This window comes from Aotus nancymaae, unplaced genomic scaffold (genome assembly GCF_030222135.1).
Source record: "Aotus nancymaae isolate 86718 unplaced genomic scaffold, 86718_ANA_hifiasm-v0.15.2.pri h1tg000103l, whole genome shotgun sequence".
Lineage (NCBI taxonomy): Eukaryota > Metazoa > Chordata > Mammalia > Primates > Aotidae > Aotus > Aotus nancymaae.
Genome location: NW_026988518.1, coordinates 5,904,378 through 5,917,154, shown reverse-complemented (window position 1 = coordinate 5,917,154; position 12,777 = coordinate 5,904,378). Strand labels below are relative to the sequence as shown.

Below are 12,777 nucleotides of genomic sequence, written 5' to 3'. Positions count from 1 at the left end.
GGTTCAAGTGATTCCCCTGCCTCAGCCTCCCGAGTGGCTGAGATTACAGACGTGTGCCACCATGCCCAGCTAATTTTTGTATTTTTAGTAGAGACAGGGTTTCACCACGTTGGCTAGGCTGGTCTTGAATTCCTGACTTCAGGTGATCCACCCGCCTCGGCCTCCCAAAGTGCTAGGATTACAGGTGTGAGCCACCGCATCTGGCCTTCTACCAGTACTTTCTTTCTTTCTTTCTCTTTCTTTCTTTCATTCTTTTTCTTTCTTTTTTTTTTTTTTTTTTTGAGAAAGAGTCTTACTCTATCACCCAGATTGGAGTGCAGCGGTGTCATCTTGGCTCACTGCAACCTCTGCCTTCCGGGTTAAAGCTATTCTCCTGCCTCAGCCTCCCGAGTAGCTAGAATTACAGGCTTGCACCACCACATCTTGCTAATTTTTGTATTTTTAGTAAAGACTGGATTTCACCATGTTGCCCAGGCTGGTTTCAAACTCCTGGCCTTAAGCGTTCCACCCTCCTTGACTTCCCAAAGAGCTGGGATTACAGGCATGAGCCACCACGCCCAGCCTCTACCAGTACTTTTATTATATAAAGAATATTAAAACACTTCATCTCAGAATTATATTTTAATAATGATTTTGGGGGTTCCAATTATTATAACTTATTAAAGATTCTGTAGTTATTGAGTGGCTGCTCTTTTTTTCTTTTTTTTTTTAAAAAAAAAGGAAGAAAGAAAGAGAAAGAAAAAAAATGAAGAAGAGGAAGAAAAAGGAAGAGAAAGAGGGAGAGAGAACCGGAGTATTGCTTTATTGCCCAGGCTAGAATGCAGTCTAAAAATGGGAATTGAAAACCTCTTTTATGCCAATAATAGTGCTTAACAATGGAGACAGGAAGGAATAAGGGAAGAAAATAACAAACAAACAGCCAACCAATATTTCATTTAAACCTATGAAATGCTATGTGATTACTGAGGAATGATTCACTTCCAATTATATAGTCACTTTTGGAATAGGTGTGATATGGTACTGATAAGAGTGTATGTTTTGTGTACTTGAAGTGGAGAGTTCTATAAATGTTTATTAAGTTTACTTGTTCCGGGTCTGAGTTCAAGTCCTGGATATCCTTGTTAATTTTCTATCTCGTTGATCAGTCTAATATTGACAATGTGATGTTACAGTCTCCCACTATTATTGTGTGGGAAGCTAAGTCTCTTTATAAGTCATTAAGAACTTGTCTTATGTATCTGGGTGCTCCTGTATTGGGTACGTGTATATATAGGATCGTTAGCTCTTCTTGTTGCATTGATCCTTTTACCATTATATAATGTCCTTCTTTGCCTCTTTTGATCTTTGTTGCTTTAAAGTCTATTTTATCAGAGGTGAGAATTGCAACTCCTGCTTTTTATTTATTTATTTATGTTTGCTCTCCGTTTGGTTGATAAATCTTCCTCTGTCCCTTTGTTTTGAGTCTTTGTGTATCGTTGCATGTGAGATGGGTCTGGATACAGCGTACCGATGGGTTTGGCTTTTTATCCAGTTAATAATATATATGAGTTTAATACTGCCATTTGATGCTAGCTGGATATATTTTTGGAAAGGCAGATACTGGTTGCTCCTTTATATGTATAGTGCTTCTTTCAGAAGCTTCTGCAAAGCAGGACTGGTGATGGTGAAATCTCTAAGTACTTGCTTGTTTGCAAAAGATTTTATTTTTCCTTCGCTTTTGAAGCTCAGTTTGGCTGGATATGAAATTCTGGGTTGAAAGTTCTTTTCTTTAAGGATGTTGAATATTGGCCCCCACTCTTTTCTGGCCTGTAGGGTTTCTGCTGAGAGATCTGCTGTAAGTCTGATAGGCTTCCCTTTGTGGGTAACCTGACCTTTCTCTCTGGCTGCTCTTAGTATTTTCTCCTTCATTTCAACCCTAATGAATCTGACGATTATGTGCCTTGGGGTTGGTCTTCTTGAGGAATATCTTTGTGGTGTTCTCTGTATTACCTGGAGTTGAATATTGTCCTGTCTTACTAGGTTGGGAAACTTTTCCTGAATAATCTCCCAAACAGTATTTTCCAACTTGGATTCATTCTCTTCGTCACATTCAGGTACACCTATCAAATGTAGATTAGGTCTTTTCACATAGTCCCATATTTCTTGGAAACTTTGCTCATTCTTTTTTATCCTTTTTTCTCTAATCTTGACTTCTCGTTTTATTTCGTTAAGTTGGTCTTTGAACTCTGATATCCTTTCTTCTGCTTGATCAATTTGACTGTTAAAACTTGTGCATACTTCGCGAAGTTCTCGTGTTGTGTTTTTCAGCTCCGTTAATTCACCTATATTCCTCTCCAAATTGTCTATTCTTGTTAGCATTTCGTCAAACCTTTTTTCAAAGTTCTTAGTTTCTTTGCATTGGGTTAGAACAAGTTCTTTTAATTCACAGAAGTTTCTTATCATCCACCTTCTGAAGCCTACTTCTGTTAATGGAACGCACTCGTTCTCCATCAGGCCTTGTTCTGTTGCTGATGAGGAACTGTGATCCCCTGTAGAGGGAGAGGCATTCTGATTTTGGGTATTAGCCTTTTTACGCTGGTTTCTTCCCATCATTGTAAATTTATCCACCTGTCGTCTTTGAAATTTCCGACTTTCAAATTAGGTTTCTGAGTGGACTTCCAACTTGTTGATTCCCAGTACCGAAATCTGAGCAACCCACTGCGCCGGCCAAAACAGCAGTGTTAAAATTGATGGTGCTTTTCTGCCCGGGAATCGACCAAAAGGGTACCCAGTCCCACTCACTCTGCACCAAGAACCGCTGTGCTGAGGCGCCAGCAAAACCGCCGCGCTGGCCACAAGAGTAGCGCTGGCGACCCATGGAGCTCCTCCGCTGGGAATCTCCTGGTCCCTGAGCAACAAAAATTCGTCTGAAAGTGTGGCATCCTCTCGTTCTCTGCACTTTCACAGGGAGCTACAATCCTGAGCTGCTAGTGGTCAGCCATCTTGGATCTCTCCCTCTGAAGTCGAGTGGCTGCTCTTTACCCAGGCTGGTGGTATATGTATACAACAGGGAACAAGATGTCTTTGACCTTATAAAACTTACAGTGGATCGGGAAAGAAAATGAGTAATTATAGTAAGATAAGATAAATAAAATAGCAACAGTTATAGAAACATAAGACGGAAACCTGGAGTCTCCCCAAGTTCTAAGAATAAAAATCAGTTTAAAACACAAGGTGCTCTATCAGTCAGAATACAAAAACGTTATTCTGCAAAAATGTTACAGTCTCTTAATTAGGCAAGGGAGGAATTATTGATACAAGAAACAAGGGAATGAGTTAGTAAAGAAGAGTCCACCAGCCTGGCCAAAATGGTGAAACACCATCTACTAAAAATACAAAAAATTCGCTGGGCATAGGGGTGGGTGCCTGTAGTCCCAGCTACTTGGAAGGCTGAGGCAGGAGAATCACTTGAGCCCAGGAGGCGGAGGTTGCAGTGATCTGAGATCGCACCACTGCACTCTAGCCTGAGAGACAGAGTGAGACTCCATCTCAAAAAAAAAAAAAAAAAGAAGAGTCTGAAGCCGGAGTTCAAAGATATCAATCCTACATTCATTCCAACTGGCCATTCTAGATCTTTAAGGAATTTTAAGATAGGAGGAACCACTGGAGCCAGTGCACTGGGTATTTTACACATTTATTAATCTTTAAAATAATAGCGTACAGATAAAGAACTATGACCCAGAGAGACAGAGGAGAATTTGTCCAAGATGATGGAACCAGAATTTGATCCAAATTCTGTCTCTCTATAAAGCTCATGTTCCTTCTGCTACCCTACATCAGAAAGGACTGACAGGAAGTTATAGTTTAATAAAGCTAATAAAACCCCACAAAACTCAGTTGCTAACCTTCAGTGAAGAAGGAGGAAACAGGAGGTAGATAATCAAGTTCTAAAACATACAAATAACCAAAACTATTTGAAATGTTTGTTTCTCTTTCTCTAGGCCACCTTTTTCAACCTAGGTATCTTGGGGCACATTAATAGATATTCCATGGATAAAATATGTCCCTGGTCAGACATATTTGGAAACAGAGGGTTAAATAAAGATAACAACTGACTTTACTGAGGACTTCTTAGGGTCTTTTAAATACTAATGTGTGTCACGCATCTCTATGAGACAGCAAATATACTTGATCAGAAAAAACCGTATCCCCACTACAGCCCTCCCAGGAAGACCTGTTAACATCATCTGGTAATGTCAGAAATACTGTTCTAAGAGATTAAGACAAAATGAAATGGATATGCTTTTAAATATCTTGTATTATTACAATATCCTTCAAATGTAAGGCAAATATTGGTACATACTCTGTCGTGAGTAAATTAGAGTTGAAGTGCTTCATTACTTTTCACTTTAATTTCCCTTTAATTTATAAGAAACTAAAACAGAAAATAATTTTAGTATAATTTAATGTTTAGTTTATCAAAACCTGAAGATAATGAAAGAGCTTTCTGAGTCTAAAATACATCATTTTCCCAAGGCTGGCTTTTAAAAAAAAAGTATAGTTATTCTGCATTTGGAATTATGTTCTTAAAACCTATCATAACTAGTAGTACTAACGTCACTAGTACTAAGAGAGTACTAATATTGTATAGGAATTATGGGATTAGAACTAAAAAGCAAGTAGGAAAAAGCATTTTAAAATATATTTTAGCCAGGCATGGTGGCATGCACCTGTAGTTCTACCTGCTTGAGAGGCTGCGGTGGGAAGATCCCTTAAATCCAGGAATTTGAGGTTGCAGTGAACTATGATCATGCCACAACACTCCAGCATGGGCCACAGTGCAAAACTTCATCTCAAAAAATAAAACAACTTTTTAAAAAGTATATTTTAAAGCCTCAAAGTGCTAACAAGTCCAAAGTGGACTAAAAATACAAAAAATGAGCTGGGCATAGGGGTGGGTGCCTGTAGTCCCAGCTACTTGGAAAGCTGAGGCACACCAGTGTTTACAGTAGTGTTATTCACAGTAGCCAAAAGGTGGAAAGAAGCCAGCTGTCCATCTGCAGATGAATGGTTAAACAAAATATATAGATATGATGGAATATTAACCTTTGAAAAGAGTGAAATTCTTATACATGCTACAACATGGATGAATATTGAAAATGTTACACTAAGTGAAAGAAGCTAAACACAAAGACAAATATTACATGGTTCCATTTATAGGCTGCAAATATTACATGGTTCCATTTACAGGCTGCAAATATTACATGGTTCCATTTATAGGCTGCAAATATTACATGGTTCCATTTATAAGCTGCAAATATTACATAGTTCCATTTATAAACTGCAATACCTAGAATAACAGTTACAGATAAAATGGGAGAAGGATAAAGGAAGTTAAAGTGTTTAAGTCCTTACAATTTGGAGAATAGGATAAAAGAATCAGTTAACTTTAGACTTTGATAATTCAAGGATGTATATTATTCTTTCTAGGATAACCTGTAGAATGGAAAGAATATATCATTTCCAAACTAACATAGAAAAAATGGAATGATGAAAGAATAGTTAGTCCAAAGGAAGGCAAGAAAGTAAAGAAAAAGAAACAGAACAGGCAGGATAAGTAAAAAAAAAACACACACACACACAAAATAAGATGATAGATGTTACAGATTGAATTATCTGGAAAGCAGACATAGAGACTGAGATTTGCCTGCAGCAAGTTGATTAAAATGGGCTCTTGGGATTAACATCTGTAGAGAAATGCAAATCAAAACCACATTGAGATACCATCTCACACCAGTTAGAATGGCGATCATTAAAAAATCTGGAGACAACAGATGCTGGAGAGGATGTGGAGAAATAGGAACACTTTTACACTGTTGGTGGGAGTGTAAATTAGTTCAACCATTGTAGAAGACAGTGTGGCAATTCCTCAAGGACCTAGAAGTAGAAATTCCATTTGACCCAGCAATCCCATTACTGGGTATATATCCAAAGGATTATAAATCATTCTATTATAAAGATACATGCACACATATGTTCACTGTGGCACTGTTTATGATAGCAAAGACCTGGAACCAACCCAAATGCCCATCAGTGATAGACGGGACAAGGAAAATGTGGCACATATACACCATGGAATACTATGCAGCCATAAAAAATGATGAGTTCATGTCCTTTGTAGGGACATGGATGAACCTGGAAACCATCATTCTCAGCAAACTGACACAAGAACAGAAAATCAAACGCCACATGTTCTCGCTCATAGGTGGGTGTTGAACAGTGAGAACACATGGACATAGGGAGGGGAGGATGACACATTGAGGTCTGTGGCAGGGGGAGACTAGGGGAGGGAGAGTAAGAGGGAGTTGGGGAGGGATAACATGGGGGGAAATGCCAGATATAGGTGATGGGGATGGACGCAGCAAACCACATTGCCATGTATGTACCTACACAACAATCCTGCATGTTCTTCACATGTACCCCAGAACCTAAAATGCAATTTTATATTCATATATATATATATATATATATATATATATATATATATATATATAACATCTGTAGAGAATGAGGAAGCAGAGTAAGTCAGAGGGAAAAGTTGAACTGTGATGCAGTAGTAACGAAGGCCTTAAGGGTCTACCCTACAGCGAATTCTGGAGCTAGGATGACCTTTCAAAGGTCCAGACCTTTATCCCCGCTCACTGACCAGTCAGTGGATGCAGATTCCCACCTTTACCCCAATCCCTGCAAGGGGATATGACCTTGGGCAAGGTTGTACTCTAGCTGAGGGCAGTCCTAAAAAAGGACTCAGCTGAGAGCTGTTTACTACCTAGACACTCCCAGTGCTGAAGGAGTAAGTGCTCCAGTCCTGGAGAAGGAGATTTGGGTGGCTTACCGTGGCATCAGATGTAGTATATTCAAACCCACGTATGATGGTAATTACAGCAAGTATCAGTGGACCAAATGATTCAGTCGAAAGACAAAGATTCTGAGGCTGTATTTAAAAATCAAAAACCAGCTATAAGAGAGACATCTGAAATATATAAAGATGTTGAAAGTAAAATAATACGAAGCCACTTATGCAAATATGCAAATTCTTAGATGTTTAGAGGAAAGCAACAGATGTATGTGTGTGTGTATAATTCATGTAAGTTTTATATTGCAGATTATACCTTTTTTTAACATCTGAATCAGCCCTTCCTAACTTGAAATGTAATATATTTTAAATTTGTTTCTCTTATGGTTCAGTTTTACAATATCTGCCTAAGTAGTTACCTGGCCATTTCATAAATTACGGCAATATCCACACATATTTCTGGTCCTGGTCATTCCTGCTTTGAAATGTGGAGTCTAAACTGATTGCCCCTTTCCCTCTGTATTAGTGCAGAGGCTGTTCTTTTTTAAGTGGATGGCAGAGAACCAAAGCATATAATAAAATTGCTAATATTGAGTTTTAGGTATATGAATATAAAACTGCATAATCTTAAAGTCAGACTTAGTAAACACATGCTCATCAAAGGATTACAGTATCCTGTGTATAACCTTTGAACAGACATCCTTCAAAATCTTCAGTCAATTTCATCTTTGTGAACTAAGGAAGATCATAAAGAGACACAGAAGATCCAAAAGAGGTTCCACAAATATTATTTGCTAAAGTTTTAAGTTTTAAAGTGTGGGTTTTTTAATTCTCTTCAAAAGTTGGCAAAGTCTTTCCTTTAGTTCATTTTTCCTATTCTTAATACTTTAGCCAGTGCCAGGGACGGTGGCTCACATCTGTAATCCTAGCACTTTGTAAGGCCAACGTGGGAGGATTCCTTGAGCCCAGGAGTTCAAGTCCAGCTGGACAACATAGTGAGAACCCATCTCTAAAAAAAATAAAAAATTAGCTAGGCATGGTGGCATGTACCTGTAGTCCCAGCTACTTGGAGGCTGAGGTGAGAGGATCACTTGACCAAAAGAGTTGAGGCTGCAGTGAGCCATGATTGCACCACTACACTCCAGTCTGGGTAGCGAAATGAGACCCTGTATCAAAATAATAATAATAATTAATATTTATTTTCAAGGTAACTACTGTCATATAGCAATCATGAAAAAAGTATAATCCATGTTAGAAGAGGTATCTATCAGTCAGTTAAATATTTATTGAGCATCTACTACATCTAAGTTATTTTTCTAGGTGCTGGGGATATTGTGGTAAACAAGATAGAATTCATGCCTTGAGGAGCTTACATTCTTATTGTGGAATGTGTATAATAAAAACAAAAACAAGTAAATAAATAAGGTACTGACAAGTGCAATGAAAACATAAAATAGCAATATTTAATAGAGAATGACTAGGGCATACTATCTTAACTGGAGTGACTGGGGAAAACCTCCTTGAAAAGATGCCACTTTGAATTGAAAGCTGATGAGAGGAAGCAGTTGTGTGAGAATCCAGGCGAAAAGCACGAAGAGAAAGGGCAGTGAATGCAAATATCTAAAGACGGGAGCAAGCTTGAGGAACCTGATTGCTTTCGCATGTGGCTTCTGAAAGTCTGTCTTACCACTTAGTAACACCATGTACATTTTTTAAATGTTGGATATTAGTGGTACAATCTACTCTCTGTGAAGAACTTCTTGATTACTAGTAGCCAAACTGTATCATGTCAACCTATGGGAAAAAATGCTAGGCTGCAGTAAAAGCCCCAGCCTCACTCTTTCTTGTGCTATACTGTGTGACTTTGAGTAAGTGACTTTATTTCATTGGCTTGCTTTAACTACACTATACAGGTTCAGAAAAAAGTGTCTCTGTCCTACCTGCATCAACAGATTTTGTGAAGATGAAGTAGAATTGATCCAATTAACCTGGTAATCTAACACTGAATAATACTCTGACACAGCCACTGAACACAGAGAAGGTTCTCAAGGCCTTGACTTATTTCATTTGATCTGGGACAAATACCCCATTACTTGTCATTGCTGTAACAGCATCGTAATTCAAAAATTTCCTGGAAAATTGCTGTAACTGGCCCATTGAGAGCATTGCCTCCCAGCTGAAATCATTGCTTAGGAGTTAGGGAGGACAGATTATCAACAAAGTGTAATAACCAGTTTATGGCCAGGCACGGTGGCTCATACCTGTAATCTCGGTACTTTGGGAGACTGAGACAGGCAGATCACTTGAGGTCAAGAGTTTGAGATCAGCCTGGCCAACATGGTGAAACCCCATCTTTACAAAAATACAAAAATTAGTATACCGCCACGCCTATAATCCCAGCTACTCAGGAAACTGAGGCAGGAGAATTGCTTGAACCCAGGAGGCAGAGGTTGCAGTGAGCTGAGATCAAGCCACTGCAGTCTAGCCTGTGTGACAGAGCAAGACCGTGTCTCAACAAAAACAGCAGTTTCTATCTGTTTTACAGTCGTGGTCTATCTTGTGTTCCATAGCTTTCTTCTTCTCTACATGCTTCTGTCTTCTTCCTTCTCCCTCTCCATTTATGTATGAAGGGTCCCTTCCATTGTAGTAAAGAGCATAAGCATCGGAGTAAAAGAACTTTAGGCCTGAGTTCCAGCTTTGCCATTTCTGAGCTGTATAAGCTGGGGAAATTATTTAGTCTTTGTAAAATGGAGATTAATACCTTCATATCAGGTGGTTGTAAGGATAAAATGAGTTCATGTATTGAAAGGCTTAAGACTGAATCTGACACATGGTAAATGTACAGGAAGTTATTATTGTTATATTCTCAAGTTTCTGCCCTTGAGTCTGACTGCGAAGATAAGATACACACGCACATGCACACGCACGCGTGCACACACACACACACACAACATTATTTAATCAAGTGTATCAGTCAGGGTTCAACCAAGGAAGCAAAAGGGAAGCAAAAGCAATATAGAGAGATTTATTGCAAGGAATTGGTTTATGCAGTTGTGGGGACTGGCTGGGCAAATCTAAACTATGTGGAAGGCTATCAGGAAGGGCAGGCTGGAATTCTTGGGCATGGGCTGAAGCTGCTGTCTGTAGGCAACATATTTTCATCATCAGGGAATCCTCAACAGTGCTCTTAAGGCCCTTGAGCTGATAGAATCAGGCCCACCCAGATTACCTAGGATAATCTTTCTTAAAGTCAACTGATTGTAAATTTTAATTACATATGCAAAATACCTTCACAGCAACACCTAGATTGTTTGCTTTGATAATTAGGGACTATGGCCTAGCCAACCAAGTTGGTACATCAAAAGACCATCACATCAGGTTAAAATGATTTGGTTTGTACTGTAAATAGTTGTACTACAAAAATGTAAAGAAAGAAGGCATCTATGAATAGAGAGATGATTTTAGATACAATAGAGGGGAAAGGCTTCATAGAGGAGGCAGAACTTCTACAGGGCCTTTTAGAATAGAAAGGATTTGGAAAGACAAATGAGATTCTTTTTCCTTCTAATTATAAACCAGGCTTACCTTAGCACTTTTATCCCAAAGAACAAGATGCTTGTTAGCATTAGATCAGAGAATTCCCAGAACCATGTATTAGTAGTCACTGAACCACAGCCTTGGTTGGGGCTTTTAACTGCCTATAAATTAATATATTTTTCTCTTTTGTCTTTTTTATAGTAAATTCTAAAAACAAACAATGTTGAACAAATTATATATGTATTCATATAAATTATGTACAGTGTGTATTAATCTAGTAATCAAGTATATTATCATTTTAACACTGGAAAGCACTGCAGAATATTAGTATTATTTTCCTGAGATGTTTTCTCTAACTAATGGATAATGTTCGTTAAAAGATTTAGGGTAATGCTATAAGGTAGGAGCCAGAACTGTGATTAATTTTGCACACTGTACATTAGTTTGCAATTTGAATTCAAGTTTATTGTTTAGAGTTTTAATAAAAATATGAAACTTTTCCACTGTCATCATCCATTATTTAGGGCTTGACTCTAGTGAGATGGATAATAGGCTTTTAAAACTCCAAGAAGGGAAATGGAATGGGAATGGTACACCCAGAAAAGCCCAAAGTTGTGGGGAACGAGAACTCTCTAAAAATGAGAGCAACAACTAACCCTAATTAGATGTGCTTGGAAAAATCCTTTTTTATTTTCAGTTGTGCCTTTTTTCTTTTTCCGTTAAGCTAAGTATATAATATGGTGGAAGAAGGGTTGAGGAGTTGCCTTTTTTTGTTTTATTTGGAGACAGGATCTCACTCTGCCACTCAGGCTGGAGTGTAGTATCATGATCGTAGCTCACTGCAGCCTTGAATTCCTGGCCTCCAGGAATCCTCCCACTTCAGCCTCCCAAGTAGCAGGCATGAGCCACCATGCCCAGCTGATATTTTTAATTTTTATTAGAGATGAGTTATCACTGTATTGCCCAGGCTGATCTCCAGCTCCTGCCCTCAAGCGATCTCCCGCCTAGATCTCCTGAGTAGCTGGGATTACAGGTGTGAGTCACTGTACTTGACTATATAGTGTATCATTTTTTGTTGTTGTTGAGAGGGAGTCTCACTCTGTCGTCCTGGCTTAGAATACAGTGCCATAATCTCAGTTCACTGCAACCTCTGTCTCCCGGGTTCAAACAATTAACTTGCCTTAGCCTCCTAAGTAGCTGGGATTACAGGTACACACCACCATGCCTGGCTAATTTTTTTGTATTTTTAGCAGAGACAGGCTTTCGCCATGTTGGCCAGGCTGGTCTCAAACTCATGACCTCAGGTAATCCACCCACCTTGGCCTCCCATAATGCTGGAATTACAGGTGTGAGCCACTGCATCTGGCCTTGTTATATCATTTTTTACATTTTCTCTGATTATAGAAATCACTAATTTATTCATTATTTCAGCAAATCCTATTTGGTATCTAACCATAAAGAAATTTTACAGTTTGATTTTGTAAGTAAGATTCTCTTGATACAGCATATTTTGTTTGTTGGGTTCTTTCATAAAGGGGAAAAAAAGAGGCAGAGAAGAATATTTCCCTTCTATACATTTCTCAGGACCACATTGTTTAATATTGATCTCTTCTGACAAGCGAGATTGTTCCTCTAGACAAGCGAGTTCTAAGTTTCTACCTGGGTCATAATGAAGAAATTACTCACTACATCACTCTAGCAAACCTTTGTGGCCATTATGAGCACATCCTTTAAATGGAAGTATTAAAAAATAAAAGGGCCTCTAAATTTTATTACAATCTCTTTTGAAATTTGATTTCTTGGGATAATGGTTTCTTGCTTAAAGCAACCAACATAAATTTAAGAGATTTGGAACCATGTTTTCAATTAGATAGTACTATATAGCTAACTATATATAACACTATATTTCATTTAGTTTTGCCTTTGCTTAGGATCAATTATTATTTAACTTGACAAGTTTATTTTCTGCCATTATACTGTGTTTTTAAAATAAACTGAACCAGTCCTACTGGGAACACATTTGTTTTTTGTTTTTTGTTTTTTTAGAGATGGAGTCTTGCTGTGTTGCCCAGGCTGGAGTGCAGTGGTGTGGTCTTGGCTCACTGCAACCTCCACCTCTTGGGTTCAAGAGATTCTCCTGACTCAGCTTTCCGAGAAGCTGGGATTACAGGCGTATGCCACCACGCCTGGCTAATTTTTTTGTATTTTTAATAGAGACAGGGTTTCACCGTGTTGATCAGGCTGGTCTTGAACTCCTACTTCTGACTTCGAGTGATCCTGCCACCTCAGCCTCCCAAAGTGCTGGGATTATATGCATGAACCACCATGCCTGTCCAGAACACACTGTTTTTAAAGTACAAGCTTTTTTCCTTTTAAGAAAAGTATAGCTCTTTTCTCCTTATACC

The 12,777-nt window shown here is 38.5% G+C and overlaps 1 protein-coding gene across 25 annotated transcripts in view; it reads right to left on the bottom strand.

Annotated features, from left to right (window-relative positions):
- Positions 1-12,777, bottom strand: part of LOC110567235 (metal-response element-binding transcription factor 2) — a 117,587-nt gene that overhangs the window by 41,910 nt on the left and 62,900 nt on the right. For 8 of the 25 annotated variants that reach the window (XM_064370187.1, XM_064370203.1, XM_064370188.1 and 5 more), the window contains one exon: positions 6,875-6,973. The exons of 2 other annotated variants lie outside the window; for them this stretch is intronic. In XM_064370187.1, coding sequence (XP_064226257.1) covers positions 6,875-6,973 — 99 coding nt within the window. Of the gene's footprint in view, positions 1-775; positions 3,092-5,175; positions 6,468-6,874; positions 7,013-7,885; positions 8,002-12,777 lie in introns of those variants that run through there. 15 more of the 25 variants (XM_064370193.1, XM_064370192.1, XR_010340172.1 and 12 more) reach the window with 14 other exon arrangements.